This window comes from Penicillium angulare, assembly GCF_028827245.1.
Source record: "Penicillium angulare strain IBT 27051 chromosome Unknown utg000005l_segment0_segment0, whole genome shotgun sequence".
Lineage (NCBI taxonomy): Eukaryota > Fungi > Ascomycota > Eurotiomycetes > Eurotiales > Aspergillaceae > Penicillium > Penicillium angulare.
Window position 1 is genome coordinate 2,628,915 of NW_026623164.1, and position 12,800 is coordinate 2,641,714.

The 12,800-nt window shown below is 48.5% G+C and overlaps 6 protein-coding genes across 6 annotated transcripts; 4 read left to right on the forward strand and 2 right to left on the reverse strand.

The window, feature by feature from the left end:
• Nucleotides 1-109: 109 nt before the first annotated feature.
• Nucleotides 110-2,455, forward strand: N7478_008317 (putative chromatin remodeling complex subunit (Arp8); the record flags this gene model as incomplete). Its single annotated transcript, XM_056924531.1, has 4 exons — nt 110-149; nt 222-300; nt 375-777; nt 839-2,455. The coding sequence occupies 4 exons, from the start codon at nt 110-112 to the stop codon at nt 2,453-2,455; spliced, it is 2,139 nt and encodes a 712-aa protein (XP_056777257.1).
• Nucleotides 2,456-3,101: 646 nt separating this feature from the next.
• On the forward strand, nt 3,102-3,709 carry N7478_008318 (uncharacterized protein; the record flags this gene model as incomplete). The annotated part of the gene is made up of 2 exons (XM_056924532.1): nt 3,102-3,312; nt 3,537-3,709. The coding sequence occupies 2 exons, from the start codon at nt 3,102-3,104 to the stop codon at nt 3,707-3,709; spliced, it is 384 nt and encodes a 127-aa protein (XP_056777258.1).
• A 30-nt stretch (nt 3,710-3,739) lies between these two features.
• On the forward strand, nt 3,740-5,265 carry N7478_008319 (uncharacterized protein; the record flags this gene model as incomplete). Its single annotated transcript, XM_056924533.1, has 2 exons — nt 3,740-4,007; nt 4,079-5,265. The coding sequence occupies 2 exons, from the start codon at nt 3,740-3,742 to the stop codon at nt 5,263-5,265; spliced, it is 1,455 nt and encodes a 484-aa protein (XP_056777259.1).
• Nucleotides 5,266-6,171: 906 nt separating this feature from the next.
• N7478_008320 (uncharacterized protein) lies at nt 6,172-6,843 on the reverse strand (the record flags this gene model as incomplete). The annotated part of the gene is made up of 2 exons (XM_056924534.1): nt 6,172-6,629; nt 6,690-6,843. 2 exons carry the CDS (start codon nt 6,841-6,843, stop codon nt 6,172-6,174), a joined length of 612 nt encoding a protein of 203 aa, XP_056777260.1.
• Nucleotides 6,844-7,863: 1,020 nt separating this feature from the next.
• On the forward strand, nt 7,864-9,453 carry N7478_008321 (dihydroorotate dehydrogenase 2; the record flags this gene model as incomplete). The annotated part of the gene is made up of 1 exon (XM_056924535.1): nt 7,864-9,453. One exon carries the CDS (start codon nt 7,864-7,866, stop codon nt 9,451-9,453), a length of 1,590 nt encoding a protein of 529 aa, XP_056777261.1.
• A 2,985-nt stretch (nt 9,454-12,438) lies between these two features.
• Nucleotides 12,439-12,768, reverse strand: N7478_008322 (uncharacterized protein; the record flags this gene model as incomplete). Its single annotated transcript, XM_056924536.1, has 1 exon — nt 12,439-12,768. One exon carries the CDS (start codon nt 12,766-12,768, stop codon nt 12,439-12,441), a length of 330 nt encoding a protein of 109 aa, XP_056777262.1.
• Between the last annotated feature and the right edge of the window lie 32 nt (nt 12,769-12,800).

Sequence of the window (12,800 nt, forward strand, 5' to 3'; positions counted from 1 at the left end):
TATCCAGACCTCACGCCTCCGAGATAGTGGGCCCGCTCGTTTGCGCGCTCCCTAGATACACTCTCTCCTGCCATCAATTGAACGGAGGCGGCGCAAAGCAAAGCTCATCATGGTCGGAAAGAAGTCGGGCAAGGCCCTTCGGGATGAAGGTCAGTAATTGAGATTATGGCATATTTACCTTGGCTACAACGAGAGACCAATTGCTAATCATGAAATACCAGGCCTTGAACGGACGGACAATAACATGGATCTCTCCAGCTGGCCACAGGTCCCAGCGATCAACCAAAAAAACTACTACACGTACGTCTTCCTTTGAGACAAATCGATTGTTCGGCAAATGGATAACGATGCTAATCGTATTTCATTATGTATAGTGATTACCTGAAGCGAGACGACCAATATTTGGCCTTTAGATTGGCAAACGAAGAAGCAAGAACCAAAATGACCAAGTCCGCCAAGGATCAGGACCGTGCCCTCGCAATAGCAAAGACCAATGAAGCCGCGGAGGCAGAGACGGAAGCAGACGGCGATGCCAATATGGAAGATGCGGATGAGGCCCAAACTGAAGCAGTTGGTTCCAAAGTCATTGTTATTCATATTGGTAGCCAAAACCTACGCATTGGATTATCGAGTGATGCACTACCAAAAACTGTGCCAATGGTGATTGCGAGGAAAGCGAAGACGAGTGAAAGTGAAGATCGGGAGGAGCCCAAGCCGAAGAGACAAAAGCTCGAAGACGGGACGCTCGAAGAGCCAGAACAACTATTTGGACCGGAGGTATGTTCACTTAATAAATATATATGTGGAGTGGAAAACGGAGACTAACATTTGAACACAGTGGTCGTCTCATTTCAACAAAATGTCAGCCGATCTCAAAGTGCACATGCGCCAAAACAAGCGACGAATGCTGCCCAACTCCAAGGAAATGGTGGTCAACTTCAACCGGCGAACTGTGCCTGAGACTATTTCCGAGCACAATGATCCCATGCGTATTGAATGGACCGAACTCTCGAACCCCCCACCAGAGTATATTGTTGGACATCCCGCATTGAGAGTGGCGGACGCATCAAAGCCTCGCTATAAGCTTTACTGGCCAATCCAAAATGGTCAATGTAACGAAAGCGACTATGCCAGCAAGCGAATGCTGTTCCTAGATATTTCATTAATTCTTGAGGATGCTATCAAGAATCAACTTGGTTTGACTAGCAAAAAGGATTGGCCACAGTACTCCTGTGTGTTCGTCATCCCAGATCTTTACGAAAAGTCATATGTCACGCAGGTACTAGATATGCTGATGCGCGAGTTTGCTTTTGCCCGGGTTTGCTTTATTCAGGAGAGTTTGGCTGCGACTTTTGGTGCTGGATTTACCTCTGCTTGTGTTGTGGATATTGGAGCACAGAAAACATCAATTTGCTGTGTTGAGGAAGGCATGTGCTTGGAGAATTCTCGGGTGAATCTGAAGATGGGAGGTCGCGATGTTACGGAAACTTTCACCAAAATGATGCTCCATGACCATTTCCCTTACGCCGATATTAACCTGTGGCGGCGATACGACTTTCTGTTGGCAGAAGAGTTGAAAAGGAATCTTTGCACCATGAACGAGGCCAGTGTCTCCCCGCAAGTCTTTGACTTTCATCTCCGGGTGGCTGGTCAAGACACTCAGAAGCACACATTCAAAGCTTTCGATGAAGTTCATCTCGCACCGATGGGCTTCTTTGAGCCAACAATCTTTGATAATTCTGCAAAGCTTCATAGGCGTCGGCAGCTGATTGAACGTTCAGTTGACATCTATGACGGCCAGTATAATGATCCCATCTCAGCCGCTCAATCGGAAATATTAACAGCCCTTGCTCCTCCACTTCCAAAAACAAATGGGGATTCGCAATCAACACCAGCGGATGTACAAGCAACACCCAGCAAGCCCCAACCCTCTAGCGCATTAGGCCGTGTGCAAGATCAAGAAGCCACGCCTCATTCTTCAGTCGCTGGCTCTCCAGGCCCAGAGACAAGCACTTCTCAGGCAGGAGGAGCTGGTACACCTGCTGTCTCCGTGCCGACAACTCAAACGTCCCATCCTGTAGTAGAAGAGCGAGATGATATCTTAGCTGTATATTCTCTTGATACTGCGATCCTGACCTCGATTGCTCACGCTGCCCGCTCTGATGAGAAGAAGATGCGAGATTTCATTGGTGGCATCATGATTGTTGGAGGTGGATCTTTGACCAGCGGGTTCCATTTATTCTTGGAAGAGCGTCTTCAAAGCCTTCGCCCAGGATTTGCCAAGGAGATCATGATTGGAGTTCCACCTCGAGACTTGGATCCTCAGGTTGTTGTGTGGAAGGGTGCTAGTATCTTTGGTAAATTGAGTGGCACGAATGATAGTTGGATCGGACAGCTGGAGTATGACCGATTGGGCGCACGGGTCATGGCGTATAAGTGTATGTGGTCATACTGAGGCATTATAGCCGCTGTAATCTCTTTTTTGAAGGACTGCGCAAAGGGAGTTTCGGAAATTATGGATTTTGAGGTTATGTTTTAATTAAATGAACAACTGATTCTCTTGCCTCTGTCACGCAGGCTTCGCGTAGAAACACCATTCTTACGCCTTCAGCCAGTCATCATGATATTATTCCTGTTCATATGAGGCTGCAATATAGATGGGTTCGAACTAGCTCTAGAGATTCATATCATATCATATGGACTGGAAGTAGAATATTCTGTGCTAGAATAGACCAGATTGATAAAAATCCCCTGCTGGATTCCCTAAGAGACGTGAGAATCTGCAATGTAGTGACTGAGGTATCACACAGCCCTTGGTACCTAGACGAAGTACCCATGTGCATTATTTAACGCCATCCTCTCACTTCTCTCAACCCACCTTCCTTTCCCACCCATCTCCTACCCTTCCATCATACAGCCACCCATTCACCCACTTTCACCCATCTCCTTTTTTTCAAAAACATACTGTCCCTACAGTTTGCTGAAGCTCTTTCATCCCATTCATCGGAATTACTTCCTTCCGATCTCATAGTTCGGCTCGGTGGATAGATACTCCGAATTTTGGCCGTCCGCAAGAAAGGCAGGCGGTGTGTCTAAACCTAATGGACCGCAAGTCAACTACTCCAGCTTGGATCTCCAAGATTGGTCCTTGGGTTCGTCGTCAGCGATCTAAACTCCCACTCAATCGCAAGAAATCGAAGGCTCGGCTCACTAGGACCTCTTCAATCGATTTCTCCGCCGCGACCCCTCCCAGCACTTCAACCGCTCCTAACCCATCCTCGGACTTTTTGCAAGATTCTGCTTTTATCGCAGGTACGCCGTTCCAACTGATCAATGCTAGTAATTGATACAAATTGAGACTCCTCGTATACAGCGTCCTCGTCGCTTACTGGAAATCACCGCACTGGTCGAACCCCACCCCACCACATCTCGTTTGCGCCCGATCCGAGTAAGTTATGGCGTTCCACCCCACGCGAAGCAACAACTCACAAGTATTTGTATTTAGGAACCTTGGAACAATCTTCCCCAGGAGACAGCTCTAGATCTGACGCCCACTTCACGCCCCCTACTGGCTCTATCTCTGACTCTAGCAAGAACGCCCAACGCTGGAGTGGATCCGAGCATCGACCTGAATAGCAACCAGGACTGCGGCATTGCTCTTGACAAGCAGCCTGATACGACGGGTGCTGAGACAACCCTCAATCTTTAACCTGCCATTACCACCACGAAATCATCCAATATGTCTTCCAAACCGAAGGAGGGCCAGTCCTCCGGTGGCTTTCACCAAGACTACATAGCTTCCTTACGCTATCGCAATGATCTTCCCCCTCCTGATATGCCTCCCAAACTTCTCGATATTCCCCATGAAGGGCTTAGTCGCTTTCTCACCCCCGGCTTTGCCTCCAACCTCGCGCGTCGTGAGGAGCCTAACATCGACGTGGATGCTGAAGGTGGCATGCCCATTGACTTGGTCGGAATTCCGGGCTTGCACCTTGGCGATGAAAGTGGTATGTATACGGTTTCCATTCAAATCTCGGCTTTCATTGCGGTCATGAACTCATACTGACGATATCCCAAGCCATTATGACACCCGAATACCCGCAACGTCTTGATCCTGCCGACCTTTCACTTCTGATGACTCTTGACCAACTCCGCAATCCCGCTCCCAAAAATACCAACGTTAGTTTCCTCCGCAGAACTCAACACATCTCCGTTGATCGCGCCGCTACCACCGCATCAGCCGGTGCAACTCCCACTGGTGCTCAGAGTCGAACTCCCAGAAAGTCAAAGCTCGCACTCGACGACCCTAAGCACATCAAGAAATTCCTTGTGAAAGGCTTCGACATCGCTTACCCTGAGAGTAAGCATACTGGCGAGGAGACGGAAAGCCATGTCCGCGGCCTTCCCGCTACGAAGGCTGAAATCGACGCCTGGGCTCATCCCGTTCACCCTGATAACCCGAAGCTGAAACCTGTTGGTTTCTTCCCTGTGTTGCCTGACCTTGAGGGCTTCACGGATCTTGGTGGCCTGGTCCAATTCAAGTTTGACAAGGCGCCAGTAACGGCTATTGGTGGTAAACGAGACAAGCGCATGGACACTGCTCTCCTGCATCCATCTGCTCCCGAGGAGCGCGTATGTGAGGCCCATGCCAATAAGGCCGCGCTTCACAAGGCCAACCCAGAGGCCTACGCTGACCCTGGCCCCGTTCCTTGGAACTATGACATTTTCCTTGCAGATAAGGCAGAGAATGCGAAAAACATCCGTGCCAGTATGGATATCAAGAACCCAGACCGCAATAAGGAAAGCCTTTATTCGCACGAGAGCGCTGAGGGTAACAAGTTCCACCGCTACGATCGGCTGCGTACTTACGCAACCAGTGCTCAAGCTCTCAACACAGATCAGGCTCAGAGGGACCTCGCTGTGACTCTCTTCCAGCCAACTGAAAGTGAAGACAAGCAACTGGCCGCTTACTACTACCCCATCCTAAGCAAGACCCGCCTCAAGCCAGAGCGGGCTCGCACCATCGCCCAAGCTGGTTTGGCTCCGACTGCCTCCCAGGTCAAGGAGGACCAAATCGATCAGATGCAAGTTGCTCCCCGAGACCCCGACGAGTCAGAGACCTACAAGCGTGCTCGGCACCGCGCAAACATCGACCCGGAGTTTGCAAGGTCCCTCCCCTCACCTCCAGAGCCTGCCGATGCTGCAGATGAGGAAGGCGCACAGCATGCCTCCGCCGATGAGGATGCCCATATGAGTGATGAGTAAATGGGCATCGCGGCCAATTTCTTTCTTGCACATGGTCATTCTGGAGTAATTACGGGCGCGGGCGTCTAGGAAGTAAAAGACAAAAGGGGGCGTTTCTAAGGCTTCTAGCGGATAAACCATGATGAAATGCATTTTTTGCCAGCCTTTCACCTCCTGATTCATATCGATTTAATATCTCCGTTCAAATTCGTAAATGTAAATATAGCAATGTCAAGTATTTCAGCAATCAAATGTCTCTCATCTAACAAATAGCCATTTTGTCACGATCAAGTCAACCAGCCTAAGATCCAGACCACGAAGACACCCTATACCTCCAATTTCTTCGCATCTATGAGACGCAAGAAATTATCTCTGGTCTGAAATAGAGTTGACATGATTCGAACCCGATTCCACCAACTGCCATTCTCTCTGAGTGACCAGTATCGCTGAATATGCAATAAAAGAGGTTTCCACACGCAGGATTCGACTGGTGGAAGATGAACACTTGCACCTGGATATTTATTCATGAACATTTGTCGCCAAAAGTTCTGGCCTAATTGCAAATCAGGAAACGCTTCAATAAAGGCTTCTATATCTCGAGGTTCATCGATGTTTTCCAGAATTTGAAGACAGATTTCCGGCGGAACAGGAGCTTGCCACGTGGAAGGAGTATGGCTCTTGGAAATTTTCGGTCTTTGAACATTCTTCTTCATTCTTATTCTCTTTTGCTTGCGCTTGCCCCTGTGACTACGACATACAGGGCGATCGGAATTGTTTTGCGGTCTTGCACGTTCAAGTAACTTTCTGATATCCGTCATATTCAAGGGATCATCGGTGTTCATATCCAGAAACCTGTGTTCCTGGAAGATAAGAAGGACAGTAGTCAGTTTCCTTTGTAACTATTGCATATCCATATTAGGTAAAGACTCAACTGACACGTGCGTTTTTGTGCGATTGTTCCCTCTCCTCCTCGGTCCAGCTTGCATCATAATTCAAGCTTATCCTTGGAAAGATGTGAGTCGCGGAATTTGCGCTCAAAAACGTATCAAGATTCGCTTTGATAAGGCTCTCACCCAATAAACTGGTCATCAAAGTCCAACATCTCTCATGCATTGGAATTACAAGGGGATATTCCAGAGGAGGGTCAGAAACATCGTCTTCATGGCCCAGCCACCACAGGAGGTTAGAAATGCCATGGAGAGATAATACACGAGAGTTGATTAATGGATCGGGGTCGTTCAACTTAGGAGTACCTAGGATGAGCTTTTGGGGATTAAGAGGCAGAGATAGAGTCGGAACATCATCAATGTTATAGTAATAATGACAGTTACTAGCCATCGCAGCGCCTGTGAGCTTGAAGGGGCTGGTAGCGTCGTGTTTGTAGACTTTCAACAATAACAACTTCAGTCTTGATTATTTATGGTTCTGGAAATGAGAAGACTTACTGCCTCGATAGAAAAATCCCCAAGTCCATGGTTGTTGCAAATAAATTCTCTGCAAATCCATGGGATTTCCACAGAAAGAGGTGTTCGAGTTGTTTGATTCTTCGAGCCATTCCGGTGCTAACTCTTGCAATATTTCTCCTCGGATAAGATCCATGTCCGATACCAACGAATAAGTATTATATAACCAATTGCGACGCGGACTCGGAGGATGGTAATAACGCGGAGTAAGAATGCCTATTACATATCCGCATAGCACACAGATATGCACTTTGTCTCGATTCTTTTTACCCACGAGAAGTAATCCGGGCGCCTCCGACATCTTTTCCGAAAGAATCATGAGAATGGACTCAAAGAATCAATTTAAAATATCTGCTTTCTTATTAATTCCGCTTTTAACCTGCCGCATATATATAGCTATACAAATAGACGGGGTTGAGAAGACCTTAGGCGTCATCATGATCTGTACTATGAAGATCGAAAGACTTTCAAGGTTGTGGATGAGGCTCAAGGCCCATGGATATACAGAGTCAAAAAACGACCATTCAAGGCTCGACCTGTATTTCACATTTCGAATTTGTGACTCATTTAACAAGTTTACATTTCGGCCACGGGCAAGTGACGCAGGCTTGACGCCTGGATTTGAGGCAGTCTGATGAAGCTCGGATATCTCGAGTGGTGTCGAAAATCATGAGGATTGTCTACCAAAGGGTCCACTGAAAAGGCAAAATAAGAGTGTTCACGATATCCTCCCGTTCATCAAATCCAAATAAAAGAGAGAAGAAGACTCAGATATTCGACCAGAGGATCGATCTCCGAGCCTCAAGATAGTATACTGTCCGGTTAAAGTCTTACGCGCTAACCCGTTGTGGTTGAACGATTTGACGTTTTCACCGCCCGCGCCGCCAACCCGATTTCGCCCTAGAAGAATAATGGATCTGCAGTGTATTGCAAGAACCTCGGATCAAGCTCCATATTGCAGTAAGTGAGCCCCTCTACCAGCCCATTGGATCGACTGAGCTCTGGATAAACCCCCAATTCACCCAATTGAGCTCAATTGGCGACAAAGCTTCTGCAAAACCCACCAGATCACCACTGAACGAGCACAAGGGCTTCAAACTTACCAGTCCCATAGGTCCAAGGCGCCCCTTCGCCAAGGAAGACCTCTATTTCCGCCATGATAGCCTTCCGAGCCGGTCTGAGAGCTCGTTCGCTCCCTGCATCCCGCTGGACCCAGCGTCCTTCGGCCTTGCTACCAAGACGGACCGAACGTTTGCCCAACACTGTGCGATATGCCTCGGAGTCAGCTCCAAATGCTACTGCGAATGCGGCTGCAGCTGCGGAAACAGTGAAGGAGGCACCCAAGGAATTGGCCAAGCGTACGACTCGAAAGTCTCGAAAGGGCCGTTACGCGACTGGTTTGGCTTTGGTGTTGCTTGTGGGTTATGTCTATGGAACTGATACCCGGGCGAGCATTCACCGGTATGCCATGGTGCCTCTGATTCGAGCGGTATACCCTGATGCGGAAGATGCACACCACTTTGGTGTGGATATCTTGAAGGAGCTGTATCAGTATGGGCTTCACCCCCGGGAGCGGGGTAATCCAGATCGCAATGGTGATTTGAGTACTGAGGTTTGTATTTGGTCTTCATATCCAGACTCAATTGATTACAATAGACTAATATCTTCTTCTCGTTTTAAGGTTTTCGGACATACTCTTGCCAATCCCATCGGTATCTCTGCCGGTCTAGACAAGCATGGCGAAATCCCCGACCCTCTATTCGATCTCGGCCCTGCTATTGTCGAAATCGGTGGTACAACTCCTCTTCCCCAGGATGGAAACCCGAAACCACGCGTGTTCCGTGTACCCTCACAAAACGGTATGATCAATCGGTACGGTCTCAATTCCAAGGGTGCTGATAACATGGCCGCTATTCTCAAACAACGTGTGCGCGATTTCGCCTACGCTACCGGCTTCGGCGATTACGAGAACGTCGAGCAGCGTATTCTGAACGGCGAAGCCAATGTGCCTCCAGGAAGTTTGGTTCCAGGCAAGCTGCTCGCTGTACAGGTAGCCAAAAACAAGCTCACACCCGACAATGACATCGATGCTATCAGTCGCGACTATGTCTACTGTGTTGATCGTCTAGCTCAATACGCAGATATTCTCGTCGTTAATGTGTCCAGCCCCAATACTCCCGGTCTCCGCGATCTGCAAGCTACTGCACCTTTAACAGCTATCTTGACAGCTGTTGTCGGTTCTGCAAAGAGCGTTGAGCGCAAGACCAAGCCCCACGTTATGGTTAAGGTTAGCCCAGATGAGGACTCAGACGAACAGATCTCCGGTATATGCGAGGCAGTCTGGAACTCTGGTGTAGACGGTATCATCGTTGGAAACACTACTAACCGCCGCCCTGATCCGTCTAAGTCTACTCTCCCAGAGAAGGAGCAGCAGACTATGAAGGAGACAGGCGGCTACTCTGGCCCTGAGCTATTTGACCGTTCTACTGCCCTGGTTGCCCGTTACCGCTCCCTCCTTGATCAGGGACCGTCGCAGACTTCCGATGCTGCAGCTGAGCAGGCCCCGGCTGAGCAGCCTCGCAAGGTGCTCTTTGTCTCTGGTGGAATCACCAATGGCCAACAGGCCCTTGCAGCTCTCAATTCCGGTGCCTCTGTAGCTATGATGTACACTGGTATCACATATGGCGGTATCGGCACGGTGACTCGGGTTAAGCAGGAGATGCGCGAGGAGCTGCAAAAGAAATGAAGCGGTGTAGAAACGCATTCAGATAAACGATCATGTTTTCTTTTTTTTTTGTAAATAGCATATGGCAAGGAATTGCGTTCATTCGATTTTGATTTTGATTCTTCGTTAAATTTGTAATTCTTTTCTCGTGCGACAAATTATTGATAGAACACATCCTGCCCATCTAGGCAGTACCGTGACCGTCTACCATACTCCGTATATGGAGCAAACCCACAATGGGTACTCAAGTCCACTTTATAGTGGACTCACCGAACTGATGCAGTAATCCGAGCTTTGGCCCGATTTTCCGCAAAACAAACATCCCACTGAAAATCCAAATTGAGTTTCATGCATCCGATACATCTACAAGCCAAGCCAAGGTCGAAAATCGCAGGCAGAAATCAATACTCCTCGTTTTCGAACACAATATCACTCTTCAGCAAATCCCATCAACACCCAGCTTTCATGGTGAGTCTGTACCCAAGAGCAAATCTCTGATCATCCTCGTGACGGGGAGAGACGTGGGGGAAAGACCCTCAACTCCATCAGCTCCATAAAAAGTGCCAGAATAAAGTGGATAACAGGACTCCATCAGCTCGGGATCCCCCAGATAGGCTTTCCGAGATGCCGGGGAGTATCCTACTCAGATAGAACGACCCACTGGACAGAGCAAAAAAGGGCAGCGTTTGTGCTGTTCGCATGAAAATATTGAAAATAGTGGGTCGAAGAAAGCTATCCAGACCGATTTGATCATTTTCTTTGACTGTTTGGCTTTTCATTTCGGTTCGTGTCTTGTTTTCTATGCATTTCCATCTGGTAATGTGTTGTATAACGGTGACGGGGTGCGGTAATGCACAAAACCATAAAACACCAGCGACAACCTTGGAAATATTTGTGTCAATGTTGATGTTCCAATTGCATTGGAAATGCGCAAATTTAGGCGTAGCAATAGATAATATAATCGACTGAATGACAATGTATTATGTATGTCGCTGTCGCTGTCGTTGTCATTGCCATTGTATCCGTGGCCCATCGGCTCATATTCAACGCTGATACCGCAGTATAATTAAACAATTTCCAGGCTGTCCTTCACCTCGACAGCAACTTTCTTCGCCTGTGTAAGCGCCATTTTCCTCCCATGTGCAATTTTGGGCATCAGGGAGGAGCAGTGGTGGAGATGAAGGGATCCCAGATGCAATGAGCTGGTTCTCCTATTCATTGAGAATCTCGACGCAGGGCCAGATAGGAAGTCTGGGGTTAGAGCGAGGAGGTTCTTCTCGCGGTTTGTGGAATTCAAACTGGAACCTTGGAAGTCGAGGATGTTGGGAGCTAGGAGGGCGCGAAGATAATTTAGAGTGTGCTCTGGAGTAAGGTATATCTTCAGCAAAATGAGGAGAACATTGGAAGCTTCTGCGGGAGTACGGGGTAAGTGTTTAGAGCCATGGCGGGGTATTTGGCAAGTGGTAACTAGTGTGGTAGTTTGGCTTGCGTGCGAGGTAGATGGGAGGTGGTAAAAAGGTAGTTTACAAAGGTCAATGCAACAGGGTACAGTCCGTAGATGACTTCTGTTTTTTCGCGTTACTTTCCCTGCATGGGGTATCCTGATATGCGGGGTGTCCTTGTCTAGGCTCCAGGGCTAGTATGAACAAAGTGCCCTTCTAATCCGGGGGCTGTGTGGTAGGAAGATGGGAAAGTTAAGATATTTTTCCTTTTCTGTGTCTGAGCGTCAGCGCCCATCCCGCCCGCGCATTAGTTGCCGACACAGAGGGCTACTCTAAGTTTTTACTAGGCAGATCGCCAACTTACTCTGTAGGGATCGAGCACAGTGCACAGTCCAACTCGAAGCTCTATGGAAAGATATGATGTCACGGCGTTTTAGACGCATCTGGAACGTCGTAACCTCTATCTGCGGAACCTAGGCCGGTTTAAAAGCAAATGCAAGGCTAGCCAGTTACAAACAGGTAGAACCCGGTTCTGTGACAGTCTTAAGACCAGGTCTAATCAGGTACCAGAGAGGGGTGGAGTGGGTGAAGGGGAAGAAAATAAAACCTGTTGCGGGAAATAGAAATACACGGTATTGCCCGATGATCCCCCGCCGTGTCCACACGTTTACATAGCAACAATTACATAGAGCCACCAATAAACGTCCATTCGTACCTAAGTAATATGCATTTTGAGTCCTCTGTGAGTCTCTATAATTAGTCTAATTACTCCAGCAGTGACAGCTGAATCCTCCCCCGGAGTACACACGACCGATCATCCCAAGAATCCGGAGTAAAATCCAAATAGCTTTAGCCACGCCTGTCGCTCAACTAGCTAGCCAACGATATTCTACGGAGTGGAGTTGCATAGTGGGGGTCAATCAGTATACATGCGGGAGTTGACGGTCTATGCGCATTACGATTCGAGGCAATTTTTTGGACTAGAAAGGCTCCAGTATTTTGTTGTGTAGTTTACGAATAGGCTGGATTCCGAGAGGAAAAACAACAGATCAGAGCATCGAGCAAGAGATAGAAAATGGGACCTGAAATTTGAGTGTCCACTTAATTGGATTGTAGTCTATCGTATCTACATAGAAGCAGTACATAGTTGTTCCAACTTGTTAGAAGTGACTGACGTAGTCTTGCGGCTCCCGTACAGCATGCCAGGTTTTGGTATCACATCTTCTTGCTTTCTCGGCTTCAGGGGGAACTCAATTGTTCCGGAATGGCCTCACCCGGTTTCTCTTACCCCTCTCTCACTACCGTTGGCTCGGCAGGAGGGTTTTCGTTTCTTACAGGGGTTAAAGGCAAACATACCACGCACGGGCTCCCCTAATGGCTGCGGAAAACCCAAAGCTAGCGTTTCCCTGGAGGGAGATTAGTCCATTGGCATCGCACAGGTTACAACCAATTGTTGAACTCTATATGCAGCTGGCATGTGCACAAGCCACATCCGGGCGCCAGTGACATCGATGGCTGTTCTGATGATGCTTTTTTGAAGAAAGCCTCTTGAGGATCTGGGGATCTAGATGCGCCAACGGGGCACCTGGGGGCTTGGTATACTTCGCTCTGGAACTAACATGTAATACGACGTAATCTCTGTGTATGAAACCGTATGGACCTCATTAAGCTGGTTCCGGCGTTGAGCGACTCGAACCGGTGCTGAGCCAGTCAGAGTGTGCGGGGCCCAGTACCATGACGCTATGGTGGGGCAAAGCCCATCCACCCCCGCTAGCTGGGAATACGCGGCGTAACACGATATCAAGGTTGCGCGCCAGACCAATCCGACTTCATTTGCAACTGGAATTGGAACAAGTGGAGACTGGTCGTCGCCCGAGAAATGCATCTCAGCCATGAGGATTGGTTCCATCAACCCGTGCTCCACTC